The following is a 21903-nucleotide window of genomic DNA, read 5'->3' as shown; positions in this document are numbered from 1 at the left end:
AGTAATTACGCAATAGTTCTGAGTTATTTCATAGTAAACATACGTAGGTATGTACAGCACTATTCATTAGATTCCATGGTGCTCTCTCATTGCTGTTCTGAACAATTAAAAAAGAACGCGTGGCATTACCCCCATATATCTATATCTATCTATCTATCTATCTAGGTTTCAAAAATTTGTTACAATAATTTGGAAATGGATTCCTCAAAAAATAAGAAAAAAAAAAAAGTTCATATGGACCTGTGGTCGGAAGTGCATAGTTTCATAGTTATAGGGGGCCGGAAACGTGAAAAAAATAAACTTTAAAGGTCCATAGTTCCTCTATTATAGGACCGATCGTAGTCGCGTCAAGGCATTACTGAGAGCTAGTATGTGAACTACTGAAATATCCATGTTTAAGAATCTCCGGTATTTGCACAATCACCTTTAGAGAGGCTGTTTAGGATTACTTGAACACTCTGCACCTACCTCTCTAAAAATTGGTGTGCTCTGACTACGATAGGTCCTATAGTAGTGGAGCTATAAACTTTTAAAAGTTCACTTGTTTCACGTTTTCGCCAGCCTATAGCTCCGAAACTATCCACCTTTGAGCTCAGGTTCATATGAACGTTTTTTTCTTATTTTGATGTGAAGAACCTGTTCCCAAAATATTGTGACATATTTTTAACACCCTGTATATATAAATTGTGAAAAATAATCAATCGCATTAGGTTTTGAAGATAATGTCATTCAAATGTCCTCCTTTCCTTCGGGTAGGTCCAATTTTGCATACATATTGCGTGTAAATGTGAATGGTGGGTTCAATGTTTCTTTTGAGTTCAATTCAAGTTGTTCGTGCCTTATTCTCGTAGCCCTGAGATTTAAGATAACCCGAGGGAAAATAATCCAGACGGGAAAGATCATGTAATCTGGGCGCCCACTTCACATCACCATTTTTTTGGCAGAATGCGTCGGGGAAACTTTTGATTCAGTAAGACCAGAGTACGATAGTAAATTCGAACAATTTGTATGCGTTGCTGAATTGTGTGTCTTTCCACGCTAATTTACTACAGAGTACTGCATCTCGCTAATCCAGTCAGTCTTGCCAGAACACGATTTCAAAGTTAGACGTTCTTACTGGTAAACCCTACATAGGTAAGCTGTTGAAAAAAAGGTTTAATCAAATGCTTAAAGCAACCTGATAAATATGAGACTAAAACAAAACGGACTGAAAATTGGACACTAATATCTATGTTTATATGTTTGTCATCAGTTACCTGCATTACGAACTCAAAACTTCGGACATCTTAACTACCAGGTAAAAAGCAGCATAGGTTACCACTACCCTGACACTCATCCATTAGTTTTACTAAGGGAGTGCAGCGTCAAGCCCTTGCCCACAAATGAATGAAAAAAAATGGAAATCCTTCAATTTATCATCCCACGATTATGTCCTTTAAGGCTAAAGGAAACGACGATAAAAGCATTGATAGAATGTGAATGTGGGAGGAAATGATAGAATGTAAATGTAGGAGGAAATGGAAGTACTTCGAGAAAATCCACATATACGATGTTCTCCGCCACAAATTTACTTGGCCGGGGATCGAACCATGACTTCCATACACCAGAGGCACTCTACCACTGAGCCACCGTGCTTTCACTTGCTCGCAAATCATACAGCTGAAATTGGCCAGAGCCAAATTTGGCCCTCTTCTATAGTACACGTCATTGGAGCCAAAATGAATTGTCAAAGCCAAAAATCTTTCAGTTTAACCTGCCACGCTTTTGCCCTTTAGGCCGAGGGAGAGAATGATTAAGAATAATGATGGAATGAGGATGTGAGAGGAAACAGGGGAAAACCCCGGGAAAACCTACGAACATTATGTTCACTACAAACTTACTTAGGCAAGAATCGAACCTGAGACCTCACGCACAAAAGGTAAACACTGAGGCTACCACCATGCCCCCTCCCCTCCCTAGATTTTAGAAGAAAAATGAATCAAGCATTAGGAACTTCGAACTTCCAAGCATTAGGTGCTACATATGGAACTTCAAACACCGTATTTACTTAAAATATAAACCGATGCTAACTGAAAGCCAATCCACCAGAAATCGATAACGACAGTATTTTTTTTTTTTTTTTTTTTAAATATGTAATTTATTGATAGAGCATACAAAGCATACGAAATAAATTTTCTTGCTAAATGCTAATGAACTCTGCTAAATTAATATGCAAAATAACAAATAAATAAATCAGAGACATTTATCTTTATTGCTGCAAATACTTGAAGTATCTGCTAAATCCAAACACACCAGTAGAAAATTTGCATTTCTTTATTGATTAAAAAAAAAAAAATTAAATCCACTACAATTAGAAAAAAAACACTAACTGTGCAACACTGAGCGTACGGAATTCCAAAACCTTACTTGTGGCGGTTTCTGGAGAAATGTTTGAAGCATTTTTGTATTTCGTTGCAACGCCGTAACTTAGATTTTTTCTGGAGGGGCAAGCAGTAATATTTGGGGCCCCCTAGGAAAAGTTGTTTCGGGCCCTCCCGCAAAATTCTAAAATAGACTCCTTCTTCCCATCTCTCTCTTACTCTGGGCTCCTGGAGCCTGTAGGCCCTTCCGCACGTCCCTGTACCCGTTCCATAAATTAAGAGGACAACATTCACAAATCTGAAAGGCATACGAATAAATATTATTTGTAGAGTTCCTAATAGTAATGTTTTATTGAAATGGGCCCACGACTCATTTTTGTTTTTTACTTCTTGTGTGCGGTTTTGTTTATGTAATGTAGCGAAGCTGTTCGATGGTTCATTTATAATTTCATGTTCGTATCGTACATGAAGTTAGAAAATTTTGTCTTAAAGTGGGCTCCCTAGAACGGCGGGGAGCTTCTCTGGGGAGAGGGGAAATTGCCCCTCCTGCCCCCCCACAAGTTACGGCCCTGTTCCGTTGATAAAGAGTGTCGTTTCTTTACCGGCTGATACTGATTTTAAGCCAAGTGACTTTTTTTTTCAAACTAAGCTTACAATTATGTTTTGCGCTGACCTATAAACATTATACTAGAAAAACATACTACGAGAGGGAGTCCGTAAATCCCTTTTTCCCCAGGAAAGCAAACAGCAGCAATGGTGGAAATTAAATCCTGTCCACATGTCGCACCCAGCGACTTCTATTTGTTTCCGGCTTTGAAGAAAACTCTCGGCGACAAGCGCCTTGGAAGCAACCGAATGCTGAAGTCACAGCAGCTGTTCGACGCTTCTTCCGTATGCAGAGCCCTGAATTTTTCCTGGAAGGGTTTTTGAGGCTTATAGACTGGTATGACAAATGTCTCAATGTATGTAGTACTTATGTGGAAAAATAAAGGTTCGTCTGATCTTTAATGTCACATGCTATTTTTAGTCTTGCATCCCCACCTGTATCCACAGTCGCCTGGGGAAACATTTTCGGACTCCACCTCGTATTATTCTTTAAATTTCCTAAACTAGGCACACGAAACTCAAACCTAAGGAAGGTAAGAAATATTGTTAAACTAAATACAAGAACACACTGGGCAAAGCTATGTGATAATATATAAAAAATACAATCACGTAACAGTTTCAATAACTGTCTTCATCGGACTTCCACTCATTTTGGTAGTCTGATGAAGACAGTTATTGAGTTGAAACTGTTACATGGAAACAAGGCCTTACAGAACAGTTATAAATAATAAGTCCGAAAACAAATGTAATATATACTATTTTCATTTATATTTGTGTCGAAGCAAAAACATAACCTTGCAACTGATTTAAAACAGGAGCTGGCAGAACTTGGTAATTTATCCATTCAAGACGTTGCTCGTTTACTCATACTATTTACTGCCTTAAAAATCGTCTTTTAGCCTCGTTTTCAAACGTTTCTATTTGTGAACAGAACACAAAACGACGGACTTGTTTCTTTGAAACATTCGTCCAACACGAATAAATCAAGTACATACCTTAAGCCTATCCGCCGGAGACCAAGCAACGCACGTGACCTCTGCTCCGTGACCAACCAGTTTGGCAATGGGTCGCCCTGGCTTTGACGTATTCCACACATACGCATTCATGTCCGTGGAGCCGCTGAGGAGATATCGGCCGTCCGGGCTCAGGCAGCACTTCACATAGAACGTTGAGTTCTGGTGGCCGTAGTATCTAGCAACTGTGAACAGGAAGCTATCCTTATTTTTCCTTATCATAAATATCGAAATGTTAAATATTATTTTACATTTATTGGGATTGCTACTAGTTTCCAATATAGCATAACCAACTAAACTTAATTTTCGATATACATTAGACACAAACAGCAACACACAACACTTCTACAGGGTTCCCACAAAAAAGTAAAGATCGATTTCCCTGACAAATTCTTGAATATAAATGGGAAGGTATGGGGTAAGTTCTATCATACACTTTTTCTAACGGCTTCCCCCATCCTCATACCCGTCCAACACATTCCTTTAATTACTATTTACATATTTATGTTCAATATGAGTAATGTTATTTACACAAAATTTATCATGTAAATATAAAATAATATATGTATGATACAGTACCACATACCTTGACATTGCAATTTAGACTCTTTTCTTGGTTGAAAAAGACAATAAAAGTAATATAACATGCGGTTAAGAATATATTGCCAACTCTCTGAAACCTAAAAGTCCTAAAACGAAATTAAATCAAATCTTTAAGTTTTACGTCCCACGTTTATGTTGTCTAGGCTAAAACAGAATGTGATGATGGCAAATCAATGAAATGGTGGAATCAAGAAAGTGGAAGGAAATTGGAGAACCCCGAGAAAACCCACGCACAGGTATTTGTCCATCACAAAGTTCAAACGGATCGAACCAAGGACCTCATGAACCAGAAGTGAACTCTACCACTGAACCACGTCGCCCACTATCAGTCCTAATACTGCCAACTCTCAGATATTAATCCTCACATTTACACTTTTAAACATTATATTTTGCTTTCATTTTTGAATTTGTTCTGCGAGAGCGTCTTATTCTTGTTTCTACCTTACTTTCATTTGTTTTTTCTTTGCTTCCAATTTCTTAACTTCAGGACGGTTTTCTTTTTTCACCTTTGATTTAACTTTTCTCTGCACTTTTAATTCGTTCTGTTTAAGGTATTCATCACAGCCTCTCCAAACTGAACGAAGCATTCTTCAACCAACAGAAACAAATTCTACACCTCTACAGTACATAAATGCATTATGCACCCGCCTCTGTGCTACCAGAGATCTTCGATTTGGTTTTCTACAATAAGTGTCTTATTTGAGAATTCGCCCTCCACTGAGGCATTGCTTGGAATGAAATTAAACATATTTTCGCAACATGTCACAAATCAGAATATTCTTATTTCCTGCACATTACCTGTGCAAAGAAGTCATCTAACCTGATGCTGCCCATCTTCTCTTCGTATTTTCTGAAGTCAACTGCAAGAGTCTCCTGGATTTCAGTACAGAAAGACAAACTGATATTTTGCTTTCTCAGGTATAGAATTAGATATTCTGTTGTGCTCATGCTGAGTTTGTAGGATGCGTTTCATCCTAGTCTGAGCAAGTTCTGGATTGTTTTCTTGTAGCCTGGGGTCCAAAGCTGACAGAGCACGTACTAGTTTGTACTTCAGGGGGCTCCTTTCCACAATCTTCTTGATTGTGTCCAGCAAAAAGTTTCGACAGTCAAGCCTTAAAGCTAGTTTATCTGATGCTTTCAGTCCTTTCCGTAGTTTCTCTGTCTTAAAACTTATGTCCACGAAGATGACAAGTCATACTTCCATTTCTGCTTTTACATGATCAATTACCCCCTCTCTGTCTCACACACAAACACACACAGTACCTCACTCCCTCAGCACGAAATAGCAACACTGCATCACTGTCATCATGGGAATGCTATATCATTTGGTCCTATTCACATGTCAATCTGTACAACTGATAGAGAGGAAACAATGTTAGATTTAAAAAAAAAAAGTTACACTTGCACACTTAGGTTTCCTGACATGTTTTCAATTTCCTGACATTCCCTGATTTTCCAGAATGTGGAAACCCCGTTCTAGTACACCGTTGATTTGATATTTTTATTCATTTGTTGTTAAAATGAAGAAAAAGGTAGACAGACAAGAATTTTCAGTCAAGCAGGAGTTACATCCTCAATATTAAGGAAAAGACTAGTAAAAGCAGAGTAGAACTTAAAAATTTGATTTAAACTACTTGCTGAGCAAAATAATACGTTTATTATAAAAATATTAACGTGTAACACCTTCGCCAAGTATCTTGATAGAGTCTGATAAAGCCAATTGGTTAGTTGCCGAAACTGTTACATGTTAATACGAGGGTCACTACGAAAGTTTTGAGATACGCATTGTTGTGGCGCAGTATTTGAATTCCAACAATTGAGTTCGGTAGTGGTATCCAGAGCGAAGAAGCGAAGAAAGTTTCAACTCGCCTCGCTTATCGGCGTGGCAGTATCGCCTTCAAATGTTTGTTGATGTGAGCAGTATTCGGCTATCTAGAATGGAGCTCGAAAGGAAACATTTTCGGGCAATGATCCTTTACGATTTCAAAAGTGGTTTGAACGAGACACAAAGCCTTGACCGTTTGCAGGGGTCATTTGGGGACCTTGTTCCTTCCCGTGCTACAATTTTTCGGTGGTTTGGTGAATTCAGAAGAGGCCGGACATCGCTTAAAGATGAAGAGAGAGCTGGACGTCCGGCAACAGCCGTGTCAGATGAAAACATTGCGCTGTGGAACAAATGATTCGAGAAAATCCTCGAACAACTTTCAAGGGCATTGAATCTACAGTGAACATTGGATCCCCAGCAGTAACAAAAATTCTTCATGATTATCTTCGGCTCAGGAAGGTTTCATCTCGTTGGGTGCCTCACACTTTGACTGAATAGCAGAAGCGCATGCGTGTGGAATGGTGTGAAGAAATGCTTGAAAGATTTGATGAAGGCAATTCTCGACGCGTCTCTGACATTGTTACTGGTGACGAGACTTAGATCTATCAATTTGACCCTGAAAATAAACGCCAGTCTACAGTTTGGATCTTTCCAGACGAAAATCCACCCACGAAAGTGAAGCGACCGCGAAGTGTGGGGAAGAAGATAGTCGCAGCTTTCTTCTCCAAATCTGGCCATGTTGCAAACTGTTTCACTTGAAGAACAAAGGACTGTTACTGTTCAGTGGTACACCACTGTTAACCTAACAAAAGTGTTCCAGAAGCTTCGGGAACGGCGTCCAAGAACTGGATTGCGTGGGATCCTGCTTCATCAAGACAACGCGTCCGCACACACGGCCAACATCACAATTCAGTTTTTAGAATCTACGGAGGTCAAACTTATGACTCATCCGCCGTATAGCCCTGACCTGGCCCCGTGCGATTTTTTTCTGTTCCCAAGGATCAAAGATCGCATGCGTGGGAAGAGATTTTGCAGCCCTGAAGAAGCTGTAGTGGCTTACGAGAATGAACTTTCAACACTTGAAGAAAAAGACTGGCAACACTGCTTCCAAAAGTGGTTTTCGAGGATGCAAAAGTGAGTACAATGTAATGGTGAATACTTTGAGAAAATGTAAGTGTTAAATTGATTTTAAGTTTAAATCAGATTTAAGTCTTCTAAAACAAAGTTTATGCAATGGAAAATATTACAGATGGGAAAACTACATGTATTATGCGTGACAAGTACAAAGAGTATGGAGCGTATATGGTCTATATAGATTGAAACTCCTGCTCTTTTTAACACGGTCGCGACAAAAATTACGGGAAAGAATTTCCTGATTCTCCCCAGCTTTCCAGAACATTTTCTTTCAAATTTTCCCTAATATGTAAATTAGCCATACAGATTTTCCCCAAGTTGATAAGAAAACATGACAACGATTATATATATATATATATATATATATATATATATATATATATATATATATATATATATATATATATATATATGATGAAAATAAATGTTAGAAAGACAAAAGCCATGGTGATTGGAACGAAGGGGTCTGTGTCAAATATAAAAGTAGGAGGGGAGAAAATAGAACAAGTGAATAGTTTTCGATATCTGGGTAGTATTCTTAGTAATAACATGAAGTGCGAACGCGAAATAAAAGCAAGGATAGGAATGGCGAAAGAAGCCTTTAGGAGGAAGAAAAGTCTGTTTTGTGGGACCTTGAATAAAGAGTTGAGAAAAAGACTCATAAAATGCTTCGTGTGGAGTGTTGTACTGTATGGGGCGGAAACGTGGACATTACGTAAAGGTGATGAAAATCGACTGGAAGCCTTCGAAATGTGTGTGTGGAAAAGAATGGAAATAATTAGTTGGGTCGAGCGGAAAACGAATGAGAGAGTGTTAGAAATGGTGGGTGAGAAAAGAACACTTTTAGATATTATTAGGAAGAGGAAGAGAATCTGGTTGGGACATTGCCTAAGAAGAGATTGTATCATGAGGGACGTCTTAGAGGGTATGGTGGCGGGAAAGAGAGGGAGGGGGCGAAGGAGACTACAATTAATGGATGATATAAAAACAGAAGGATCATACGCGAAGACGAAGAGGTTAGCGGAGGACCGTGGAGCTTCTCAGCTGCGGCAAGTGACCTGCCAATAAAGGCAAAATACCTATGATATAAAGTAATATAGTTTTCCCTAATCCATCAGGAAAATGAATAACATAAAAACAAAAAACATATTTTATTATAAAATTACAATACACTTACCTAACAGACATTCCTGTACAGAGTAACAAATTAAATATCTTCCCTGAAACTTTAATCTCTAATTTTAGTTAAGTGATGAAAATTTCGTTATATGTGAAACAAAACTTTCAGTGAGCCATAGTGAAGAAAAATGGCTGATGTGTGTACATAAAACTGTCTGTTCTATATTAATGACACATTTTTAGAAAAAAAAATCAATAATATTGAGTAACTTCGCTTCAAATGTTTTGTTTCCTCATCAATATTGAGCATATCTTCCATTATTTTAGTCTTCTTAGCTTCAAGCTCGTTCTGTATCCCATTCATTTCTTTGTATTCGACATCTGTTTGTTTCTTTTCCTCTCGTAAATTGCTTTGTTGCTTCTGCAAAACGAGTACACGGACACTTCGTGTATAATGAATCACAGATTTCCATACGGATAGTTTCTCAAGACCACCCGAAGAAGTTCTGAATCGTACACAAGCCTGAATTTCTTCTTGTGCATTGACCTAAAATTCTCTTTCTAATCTGAATTTTCATGAGAAAATCAGCATTATTTTACCATCTTTAAATTATTTTACTCAGAAGTATCGAAATTATTTTACTTACAGTTTTCTATAATTTCTGAATTTTACGAGTTCCAATCCCTTGACTCTCCTCTGGAGGTTAAAAACAGGAAGAAAAAGAACAAACATCAAGGAATAAAAAAGGAAGAGCTATGTTGTACGAAAAACACGTTGTCAAGTACCTCAACCAGCAACGGTTGAAAATGATGGAAACTAAAATATGAACAAATTATAAAATATATTTTAGTGTCAATCATCTTCATCTGGTGATCACTGACGCACGTGACATGTGTTTCCTACTACACAGCTCTTTCCTTGGTAAGTCCGTTCAATTTTCCTTCTTGATGTTTCTATTCTTTTTCTTCCTGTTTTTAACGTTCGTGACCAAGACTCCAGGAAGAAAGAGGGGGTCGAAAACTTGAAAGCTTAAAGGAAATTCAGGAATTACAGAAATCTGTAAGTAAAACGATAGTTACAATTCCTGAGCGTCGTTTTGCAACGTCTCTATCCAAAAATAAGGCAAACAATGACCAGTTCCAGAATGCTGATTCGAAATTGTTTCACAATTTGTATTCGCACAAAATTCTTCAAAGCTATAATATTGCTTCAGAACTCTATCTGTCCTATAGCCAGCTAACCAATCATTTTCAACTAGTTCATTATAGATTTGAAAAGGCCAGAATACTTTCACCAGAAACAATGTATGATGATAAAAAGAGTGGCATTTAACAAAATACGCATAAGAAATATTTTCATAGAGTTGGTAGAAACTTGTATACGTACCTGGCTTTTGTTCGAAGGTAGCAATATTATAGCAATAGATATTGTTATCCATGCAGCTAGCATAGAGTTTCAATTTTCCTGGATCTATTTCCATACATGTAAATCCGTTTTTCGTTGTTTTGCCAGGATACAGGAGTTTGTGCTTTGGCAACGGATCCCCTCTGTACGCAGAATAATTCTTTCTCAGGTCCCACACTTTAATTATCCTAGGGAAAAAAATAATAAATTTTAAAACACATGTAGTATGTACAAAACTTATTCAAGAAACTGAACGTACAAATACCTTACGTCCATTATGTTCTCCCATAACATTTAATCTCATAAAAAAAATTCCTGTTTTCTTCAGTATATTTTGAATGATTAACCCTTATCATTCCTAAATGTTTCAATTTATGCTGAATTATACAAATGTTGTTCCAGTCAATCGGGTTCTATTAATACAAACAATTCTACGTTTAGGATTTTTTTTTCTTAGCCAACTTTTCTATTTCTTGAATTATACGCAGCATTTTCAATTACATGCCCTAGCTATTATCTTCATCAGGTGATGAGGTTATGTATGCCAAGAAATCTAAATTAGTTTTATAAAATGTATACACACAAAAATAAAGAATTTCGTTCACACCCAATTATCTTCAGTTTGTCTCTTCTTTTCCCGAAAATTAGAACCTATTTTAGGTGTGCCCCTTATGGCACTGCTGTCAATGTGTGTTTTCCCGTATCTCCCTCGAATGAGTAGGGAAAAGTTGCTTTGACTGAGGTCCTTCAGTAATTGGATGCTTACAGGGTTGCCACAATTAATTATTTCACGGACTTCGCTGTGCACTGTCTTGAAGCCATTCTAAGTAGTCTACGATCTTCACTCGTCAAGACCAAACGACTGAATGACAAACTTCCAAAACAACCGACGTCATTCACTTCTTTTTCCTAAGCAAAGAAAGGGTTTTCTCCGTCAGAGAGTGGTGGAGGTGAGGCCGAAATATGTGTCGCATATTTTCTGAGGACACACCTGAAATAGACAGGCTCTAACAAAGGAAAAACTAAGTCAGCGTTTCATTTTTGTAAAGCAGAAAATAAAGTCAAGACAATCCGGCATAAAGTTTATCATTTTTTGTACATATACATATATGTCCGTACGTCCGAAGATGCTGATAGATTATGTAAGATAATTTATCGCGAATTATTAAGAGAAACAAAGTAATTGAACGCAAAACTTCTTTTCATTAAACATGTGTTCTTCGTGCTCAATCTCAAACTACGTTTCGAGGTTATACGGAGTTCATCTTCGAGATTTTAAAAGGGAAAAAGGAAATAAAAGGAAAGCCTACATGAATCCATTCTACATAAACTAAATACTATTCTGAGTTTCTTTTCCTTTGAATGATTACTAAACGTCCTGCTTTCTGACTGTCAACAGCATCTAAAGCCACGTCTACGTTGCAGTCTATTAGACGGGTAAGTTGCTCTTTTTCTCTCATTTCATAAAACGATTTATAGATACAGGCCCCGAGTTACTTAAATTCGGCTTACAAAAGAAATGATTAGAATTAGGAATTAGATTTCTGGGCTTTCGGCATCTACGGCCGTGTTAGCCTGTCACGTATGAGAGATGACGTCCCTCGGCGAGCACACTATCCGGGGAAAGGGAAGGAAGGAAGCGGCCTCCGACCTATATGTTAGATACCATCCCGGCACTTGCTTGTTGTGAATGAGGGAAACCCAAGAAAACCTCATTCAGGATGGCTGGTCTGAAAAAGTTTTTTTTATTATTTTTTCGACCGAGCGCCCCCACCGGGAAACGAAGCATGAAGTTTATCATATATATCAGATGGTGATCAGAAAAATGGAAACACCTGTAGTTGGCAACACGTCAGATGTATGTATGGGTTAGTAGTGGGCCGTGGCGCCCGCAGCGCCGGACCGCTGGTGGTGGTGTGTTAGATCGGTCTCCATACTACTTCAGGCGCAGTGGAACAGCAGTGTCCAGTGGCTGCAGCAGACGGAGGTAGTGTAAAATGGGAAACCTCTCAGATTTTCAAAGAGGGCAAATTGTAGGTGCGCGGTTATGTGGAGTGAGTGTGACGGCAGTGGCTACTGTGTTAGGTGTGTCGCGTGGGACAGTGTCGAAGGTGATGACGGCCTACACAACACACGGGAAAACCACATCGGGGAAGCGGAACAGTGGGCGGAAGAAAAACATGAGTGACAGGTCACGCCGGGTATTAAAGCGCGTTGTCACGCAGAACCGTCGTGCCACTGCGGAGCAAATGACGGACGAACTCAATCAGCACCTCCCCCACCCTGTTTCGACAATCACAGTCCGCCGCGAATTACATGACATGAACTTACGGGGTCGTGTTGCACGGGCCAAACCGCTCATCAGGGACCATAACGCTTTCGCACGCCGCAAATGATGCCGCGACCATGCAACTTGGACCGTTGAGGACTGGAAACGTGTAATATGGTCGGATGAGTCATACTTCACCCTATTCCCAACCACGGGCCGTGTTTATGTGTGAAGAACGCCCAAAGAAGCTTATGATCTGCAGTGTCTCCGCCCAACTGTGAAACATGGCAGCGGCTCGGTGATGCTGTGGGCCGCCATATCATGGTTTACATTGGGTCCTGTGGTCACACTTAGCGGACGAATCACTGCCAACGATTATGTCGCAATTTTAGGAGACCACTTGCATCCTATGGTCCGGATGTTGTTCCCGGACAATGACGCCATCTTCCAGGATGATAATGCAACCATTCATACAGCTGGCGTTGTTGCAGCGTGGTTTGAGGAACATCGGGATGAAGTTCAACACCTCCCCTGGTCCGCCCAATCCCCAGATCTCAACATAATTGAACATCTGTGGTCCGTCTTGGAAACACGACTCCGGCGACGATTTCCACCTCCATCCTCTCTCACAGAACTGGCCGATGCCCTGCACGAGGAATGGTGTAAAATTCCACTTGCTACCATTCACGATCTCTATGCCTCCATCCCACGTCGCATCAAGGCTGTTCTGAAGGCGAAAGGTGGCTCGACACCATATTAATCTGGTAAGTTGCAAATTAGTTCAGGTGTTTCCATTTTTCTGATCACCATCTGTATATATATAATTATACTTGTTGATAATTCCCACTTAATCACCCGAAGAGTGATGGGTTATGTAGGATAATTTATCGCGAATTATTAAGTGGACAAAGTAAGTTACGTAAACTTCTTTTATTAAACATGTGTTCCTCGTGCTCAATCTCAAACTAGGTACATTTCCAGGTTATAAGGGGGTTCATCTTCGAGATTTTGAAAGGGAAAAAGGCAAGAAAAGGAAGGTCTACATTAATCCACCCCACATGAACTAATACTATTCAAGTTGTTCTGAACCATTAGTAAATTTTCTTCTTCCTGGCTCTCAACAGCATCTTACGCCACGTCTGCATGCAGTCTATTAGGTGCTCTTTTTCTCTCCTTCGAGGAATTATACAAGCAGGCCGCGAGTTACTTAAATTCAACGTACGAAGAAATTTGCTATATTAGTAAAATTACGAACGATACTTACATCTGAAGTAATATTAAAAATTTCTAAATTCTATTTTGAGAGCCAATTGATGAGTGAGGTATGAACTATGTGCTAATTTAGTAACGACGCACTTGTCATAAACTGCATGAAACAAGCTGAGTTCTGTACCCTTTTATAAAGCAGGTTAAGTAACTGAGTTTCTGCGTTGCAGCATTATTAAACAGTACTTTTCCGTATTTTTCATGCGTTTTTGCGGCGAATCTTCCGAGTTTATGATAAAAATTCGACTTAGGAAAGTTGTAAAACAATCTATTTACGAAAGTCGAGGACTGTCTGTATATATAAAACTTCTGATCAAAAGGAAAAAAGGGATTTAAAAAAGTAAAATTAAAGAACTAAATGATAACTGTGAAGTGCCCTCATGTTGAAATGCATGAAATTGCCAGAAAATGGTGAAAACAATCACATACACACAAAACTATATTTTCGGCCCAGTAGCACCATCATGTATGATCTTGCATTCAATTAAATAATAACATCTATGTTTCAAGTTGAGTTGATCTTAAGTTTAACGTCCCGTTCAGCAGCCAGGCAATATGAGACGTGAACCTACTTATTAACGTGGAATCCGAACCACATGAGCTCCCGCCGGGAACATTTGTTTTGTACAATCCGCAACTAAAATGTATTCCTGCACGTATATATGGTCAATTAAAATAAAACTTTTTAAATTCGTTTAAATGTAACTGAAAGAAGACCATGAGTGGCGTATATGTAATATTAACAGCGACTGCAATATGCTTACCCATCTCCAGCGCCACAGGAGATCAAGTTGTTCTCATCTTGAAATGCCAGGCCTGTTATGCTGTTACCACAATTCGCACAGATGTTATTGCGGTTCCTTTTAGGTTTTGGGTATAAATAATCGGCTAAAAAGAAAGAAAAAAACTAATTAACTAAATTAAATGCACACGTTTCTGAAAAAAAAAAAAAAAATACATTATAGAGTTTTATACTTTATCTTAGTCTTTATACGACTGATCAGAATTTCAACATCCAACGTCGTGGCTATCTGAAGATGGAATTTACTGTTTAAACTGGGATCCGGATATATATGTAGTATATCATATCTTTTCCCGGATCACTACTCAGGACTCTATGTTGGAAGAAAAATGTAAGCAGTGAATCACACTGGACTCTCCATTTCACTGCGTGCAATGTACGGTTGCATTTGGCACACAGTTCGTTGACCGTTTACAGTAGTTTTATTGATATTCAAGTAATTCCATGTCCTTTTGCTCGTCCATATTTTAAAAGTGAAATATTCTGAAACCAATGTAATTAATAATTACCTTATTATCTTTTATTATTATGAAGCCTTTTCTTCGAAGTAAGTAATAATAAATCTTCAAATGGAAGAACTGGAAGTTTCACGTTTATGGTCTAACAAATATAAGAGAAACTCGAAAATACTCACGCACTTAACCATAGGCACTGTAAACAGATGGATTAAGATTAAACTAGGTATTCCTGTACCTGAGATGAGCTTTTCCCCACTCGTTAGCAGTCATTACTACACAAAATGTGAAGTACAGAATTTATTGTTTTACCTGGAACATCATGAGCGTTCGAAATGAAATTATCAGGCTTCGTTTGGACTCCCGTGTGGTTGCAGCGGCTGTCCCAAATCATTATCATTCCGTCCCTCGCACCAGTTACAATAACAGCTGAAACCAGATAAAGAAACAAATAGAATTAATAACTTTTACAAAGCAAAACTCACATTTCAAGAAAAGTACTGCAGAAAGTTGGTTGACGTTTATGGTAATGAATTTGATCACTGATAGGATAGCAGCATGGGTGAACACGCCCGAACAGTTTTTGCCTGTAGTCCAAAATTACTGTGTGTTTACTTCCAGGGATGACGGCTATTCTGTGTATAAGAGATCACATGGCTCCAAAAATTACAGCGTTTTCGGAGGGTTACATTTGTGGCGCTTTCATATTGATTATAGTAACAGACGAACACGTAAATACTGTATGACGAAAGGTTTGTGTGTGCCAAAGAAAGGTATCATAGCTATGGAGAATCCCTATTGTTGATGAGCAGTTCACTATTAACTATAAGATACCGGGGCATACTCACGATATGGTGCAAAAAGTCTTCATTGATGTGGCGTGAAAAATTACCGCCTCAGAAAATTGTAGCAAGGGCAATACAACGTTCCGCCGTGACCATAAACAGCATAACTGCGTGGAGTTGACATGCTCTATCTCTCATATTATCTTGAAGAGGAAGGCTCCTCTTCGAAAGCTGTACAGACGCCTTGCACAGGGACATGGCGTTTCTAGTGACCAGATAAAGATGGGTGTAACTATCGGAACGTAATACAAAGATGGTCATCTTCTATCATCCTCATGACTCCAGATATTGTTCTGACTGGTTACGTGAATCCGCGGTAAGTTTCGCACGCAGCTCTACAGTTGATCATGATTACTGCTATAATGGCAAACTTACTATGCAGAGGACTTAAGGCTATAATCTATGTAGCTTATTAGTGGACGAATAATTTAGTCACTATATTGTGATAATATTCCATCCTTGTAAGGCAGCGACATATCTCGGGTTATCGTTACCAGCTTAAGGTATCCAGCCATACAGCGAAGACAACAGTAATGTACATGGAGCAATAGAACATAGAATGGGAATTGCTCTTACAAACATTCCTGTGAAATTTTCTGTAGCATACACATTTCATTTTTGTGGGTTGCCGTTAGGCTGTCGATAGCTGTACACTCTTATTGATCTTTGGAAAGTTTTCCAAGAGAAATGCAATAGATTTGAACCAGCTATGCTTCAACACACTCCCTCAGTAGAAACTGAGATATAAAGCGATAGTTAACAGACAAGGCTTCCACATTCAGCACATCATTTACTTAATTATACATATTTGTGAACATTACTGGCATCTATGGCCTTAAGCCCTTCATATGTGAGGGATGACGTCCCTACACAGGGAAGGGAAGAAGGAAGTGGCCTGGGACATGTATCTTATGCACCATCCCGGCATTGGTGTGAATAACGAAAACCCAAGAAAAACCTCATCGGGATGGCTGACCTGAAACAGCTATTACACCTTTCCGATCAAGTGTCCCCACAGGGAATCGAACCTGGGATATACACAATGAGCACCACCAACCGCTGGTGGCGTCCAGGTATATTTGTTTAGCCGGTAAGGATGCAACCTTCTTTACCATAAACCAGAAAAGACCTTCTACATATGAGAAATGAGAGAAATTTTAACATATTCTTTCTTACATCACATTCTTTACAGGCACTAAACCAATGAAAATTCAGAAAGTCAAACAAGTACGACAACCATGAATCGAGCACAAGTCTCCAGCTTACCATGCCGATGCGCTAACCACTGCTTGCAGACCGGAGATCCGGATTCAAATTCCTTGCTCAGTCGAACTCTTTCACTCTGAATTTTCAAGAAAAGTAACCTGCTTCTCATTCTCACATTTCAACTAAGAAAATTCTACTATTCAGAACATTTCAGTTTTGAAAATCTCCTAAAGGGAAAATTAATATTAAAACAGTTAATTTCTTCTAAATGGCGCCTAATGATATTTTTATTTAAATACAGACACGGAAAATTAACGTTCTTTCATGTTTTGCTAACAACTATAACTCGCACGTGAATTTACACATATTCCCTCTTTAAATGATATTACAGGATTGCCAGATTTTACATTTTCCCATAAGTTTTATGGTTTTCTCACGTTTTTATTTTCCCCGTAAAATTTTCTTTAGAAAAGTTCTTAACACTCTCTAGTACCTTAGTGCAAAATTATATATTAACTATTTCTCACATTTTGTCAACAACACAACTCAACAATGTAACCGCATTCGGAGAGAAAATGCAACAGGTTGTGTTGTTACTCTTATCTAACTGGGATCCCAAACTTTATGTTTAACAACTGGTTTTAGCATCTTAACCTTCCGTCTCGATCATATCGCAATTTCCTGTAATTGACGTCAGAAACAGAAGCTAGTATGAATTAATAAAAGCAGACTAAGTTGTAAATTTGCATAGTCCTGCAAAGTTTTTTTGAACATTATAAAGACGTGGGACTGCTGAGAAATGCAGTCTTCATTAGATACAATTACAAGGTAACGAAGTTTTGTCTACTCTTTCTTTCTTTCTGTGTGTGTGTGTGTGTTTTATGTGTTGCAATTATTTTTAATGAAACTACCCATTTCCAATTAACATTATGTTACTTTACTATGTGAAACCATCCCGTAATAGTTTGTTCATTGTAAATTTTGAATATCATATGTTCCTTTCCTTTTTTTTATAATAATTATTAAACTTTTTTTTCTTTCTCCGAAAAAATTCTAGCAACTCGATAATACTAGGTACTTCCAATTATTGCAAAACACATAAAAAGATAAAACCTGCTCGAATCACAGGAACAATGTTCCTGAATCACTTATCAATAGGGGCACGAGTTTTTCGCACTAAGAATTTGAAAATTTCGTGTTTCGTTTTTCATATTTCACATTTTGTCGCATTTTCCAAATAAAGTTTCCCATTTTGTAGCTCTTGTGGAAAAGAATTCTCTGACATTTTTACAATTGTTCCTTTTATTCATAGATCACTATAAAAATAAACTATTAATTACCTAAAAACTAAAAAAAAAAAAAAAAAAATTACACTGATTATTTCACTTGACAATGTCAATTTCATTTATAGAAAATTATATTTTTTCAAATCAAACTGAGGAAAATCAGTAACTAAACTTCTATGAGTAGGAAGGTTTTGCTGTTTTCTGAAAACACATAGGCACAAGTTACATTTAAGCTTTAAACATAAGCATGTTACATATTTCCACATTTTCCTCCTTCATTGTTGTACGTTTGTCACTCATCACCACTCCATACTTGGAAAAAAACTGTCACAATTGTCATTGCTTGTTGGAAGCCACACATATGTAAGTACATTTATAACAAACTTGAAACAATCATCACTTCGAAACTCCCCATCCTGCTACGATGGTAATAGTTAACGGGCAACGATGTTCCCTATAGTCGTCTCCTAATCACCCAAAATGCACAGTTCATGCCACGTTCTACCATTTCGTTAGCGAAAAACTAGCGTTTTTAAAGTAATTAAAGCTTACTTTTAAAATTTCGCGTTATATCGCGTATTGTTAGAAATTTCGCGCAAAACAGCATATTTCGCGTTTTATCGCGCAACGGAAACCAACGAAAATACACACAGAATATCATAAAACGTCAAGAAACTGAAAATTACTTGATTCTCACGCATTTCATTTTATCGCGCATTGCGAAAAACTCGTGCCTGTACTTATCAACGAAGTCAACGGAATAACAAAGTTTCTGTGTTTGTTAGTCATTCTCTCAGCCTCAAGTTGAGATGTAAACACGATCATAGTATCAAAATGAAGAAATTTAGTACTTGAAGTATTGATCTCTTAAAACAGAGTGGTATTTGGTGAGTATTTTCCTTTATAACTAGCACTGAAACATGTTTTACGGATAAAACAATTAACGAACTATTATTTGTGAATTCCTTGTTAACAAAAGCAACTGACTCATTAATGAACACAAGCAAACATCACAAAACCTTCATCCAAAGACTAAGCTTCTCACCTTTATCTCTAGGTCTGAAGACGGCCGTCTTGACGCTACGGGAGTGCGCCTGAAACCTGATGATAAGTCTGAAGGGAAAACTGGCGGCGTCCCAGAGGACAGCTGTCTGGTCACCAGATGCTGTTACTAGCTTCATCTCATCCTCCATCCACGCCACATCGAAGATTGCATTGTTATGGGCCTGCATACCTGTATCCAGTAAACAATACAAAACATTCTTATTATACAACGAACTTCTGATATCCAACCACCTATTGTGATCCCTATTTTCATTAAGGAAAAGTTTGGCCAATAGTACAACCTTAAATTAACAAGAAATTGGCTACTTACCAATGAATCCTCCCTCGGAAAGCCTAAATATTTTTCAGACGTTTCGGAACTCAAAGCGGTTTCCGTCCTCAGTGGCAAGGTGAAGAGGATTAAAACAGATAGGAGATAAAAAGTGTAAAACAAGGAATACATACCACTAAATAAATAATTGTAACTTAAAGAGTAGATCGTGAAATGTGACGAGCACAGCGAAGTGCAAAAGGAGTGATCAATCGAAGATAGCGTGGTGTCTATGTTACGTCACTATTGCCAGACTCAAAATATGCATCAAAGGTAGGGAATCAAATTATATCAATGTTGCCAGTATCCAGATTCAAAGCAGGTTTGTATTTATGAATAAAGAATGATTCTTTAATCTCCCGTTGTTTCTTTGTTTTTGCTGACCCTATTACACTAACCTGCTTTATATTATGTGTATGTTGTTTTAAATGAAGCGCCAATCCTGACATGCCCTCCTCTTGTGACTTTTTTGATCGTCTAATATTTTCCCTAATTCGAGTGTTAATAACATTATGTTTCGTTTGGCCTATATATAAGGAGTTACATTCGCATTGAACGCGGTAAATGCCTGACTTATTTAGTGAATCAACAAAATAATTTTTAAATCCTGTGAGATATTTTTGTAGACTCTTGGGGGATACTTGAAGCAGATATGTTATGCTTTGCAAGAATACGTTGAATTTTTGTAAATAATCGTGGAAAATAAGGAATTCGTATCTAAGTTTTTGCATCTTTCGAAGTAATTGTTTTCGGGATTTGCACTGATCTACGTGTTTGATTAAACCACTTTTGTAAAGTAAATAACTTTTTTTTTTTTTTTTTTTTGTCCTATTTTGTATAAAAACTGTATTTCGTCATTAAGATCTTTTGGATTATCACAAATTAATAATGCTCTGCGAAAGAAATTCCTCCAAATATTGGCCTTGTACAGTGGTGGATAAGCTGACTGTTGAGTAGTGCCTGCATTAGGTTTTCGATATACTTTTGCTATAAATTTGTTATGTGATCGGGTAATCAGTAAGCGTAAAAATGGAAGACATTGCTGGATTGTTCAAATATTTGTAAAAGTGTATTTTCGTCACGTACAAATAGTAAAATGTCATCAGCATAACGGTAATATGCAATGTTCTTAAATATATTCTGCTGTAAAATACAAGTTTCAATCCGATTTACAACAATATTGGACACTATCGGGAATAGTGTGTTGCCCATGGCTAAGCCATCATTCTGAGAGAAGTAATGATTTTCAAATTTGAATACATTGGTTGTTAGAGACCTCAAGTAATTGTAATAAAAAATGAGTTTTATAGAGTAATAAAAATGAGTTTTATAGACAGATGCACCATCTTGTAATAACCAGGATCGTGTACTATTGATAGTAACTTCCAGTGGTATGGACGGATACATATCGACAACGTCTATGGAAGCAAGTAAAATGGTATTGGCATTTAGAAATGATGATAATTGTTGTTTAACGCCCAGACTGTTTTTCACATATTTGAAGCCACTGTTGTAACCATTAAGTTTTTTATACAACCATTTTGGATGGTAAATAGGCTGGATGATTGAAACCTGATATGATCGGGGAAGGGGAATATCGGGTTTGTGCACCTCCGAAAGGCCATAAATAATGCGAAACTAGGTGCATGTATTTTTATCATATCTTTTTCAAAGTCAGTTAAAAGTGGAGAAGAATCAATTGTCGACTTACCGTCCTTATAACCTCTGGTAATGAAGTACGGGGATATGAAACAAAATTGAATTTTTCTGCTACCTTTAAAATACCGGAAGCATATCTCTGTTTTGACATAACAACATATTGATTCCCTTTATCAGCCTTTAAACACCAGATTTCATGTTTATTACGAATTTTTTTAATTGTATAATAAGACCTTGTACAGTCCGCAGCAAAAAACCTGCAATATGAGCATGTAAGTTTATTGTGAAACTACGCCTAACAGCGCAGGGAATCAACGTAATTTCTAAGTGGCACGAGTCACGCAAGAAGAAACCTTGTGGTCCTCCCCTACACACTTATGTTGGGGCAAAAGACTTCGTAGTTTCACAAAAAGCTTACGTTGCAGGTTTTATGTTGCGGACTGTACATAGCTGATTTTGAATACGTTAGATTTTCAACAGATAATTTGTTCTGTTGAGAAAGCTATTCACCTTGCACCTGGCATAAATTCCGCGCAATCCATTAGAAATGAATGTTTGGCCAATATCAATACATTTTTATACGCGTACAAAAAGGTAGGTCCACATTCAAAATGTCCTACTTTAAAATAAAACCTTTTTATTATTTCAGTCAAATTTCGATGACCAATGGTGTAA

General features: G+C 37.8%; 1 protein-coding gene across 1 annotated transcript in view; it reads right to left on the bottom strand.

Annotated features, from left to right (window-relative positions):
- l(2)dtl (WD40 domain-containing protein denticleless) overlaps positions 1–21903 on the bottom strand; it is a 44839-nt gene that overhangs the window by 9429 nt on the left and 13507 nt on the right. The window contains exons 3-7 of the mRNA XM_081766727.1: positions 19240–19428; positions 15170–15286; positions 14365–14488; positions 10048–10253; positions 3962–4164 (exon numbers count right to left, since the gene is read on the bottom strand). Of these exons, the coding sequence (XP_081622853.1) occupies positions 3962–4164; positions 10048–10253; positions 14365–14488; positions 15170–15286; positions 19240–19428 (839 nt within the window). The remainder of the gene's footprint in view (positions 1–3961; positions 4165–10047; positions 10254–14364; positions 14489–15169; positions 15287–19239; positions 19429–21903) is intronic.

The sequence above is a fragment of the Thermobia domestica genome, chromosome 7 (genome assembly GCF_964235325.1).
Source record: "Thermobia domestica chromosome 7, izTheDome1.hap1.1, whole genome shotgun sequence".
Classification (NCBI taxonomy): domain Eukaryota; kingdom Metazoa; phylum Arthropoda; class Insecta; order Zygentoma; family Lepismatidae; genus Thermobia; species Thermobia domestica.
This window is presented reverse-complemented; position numbering and strand designations above follow the sequence as displayed.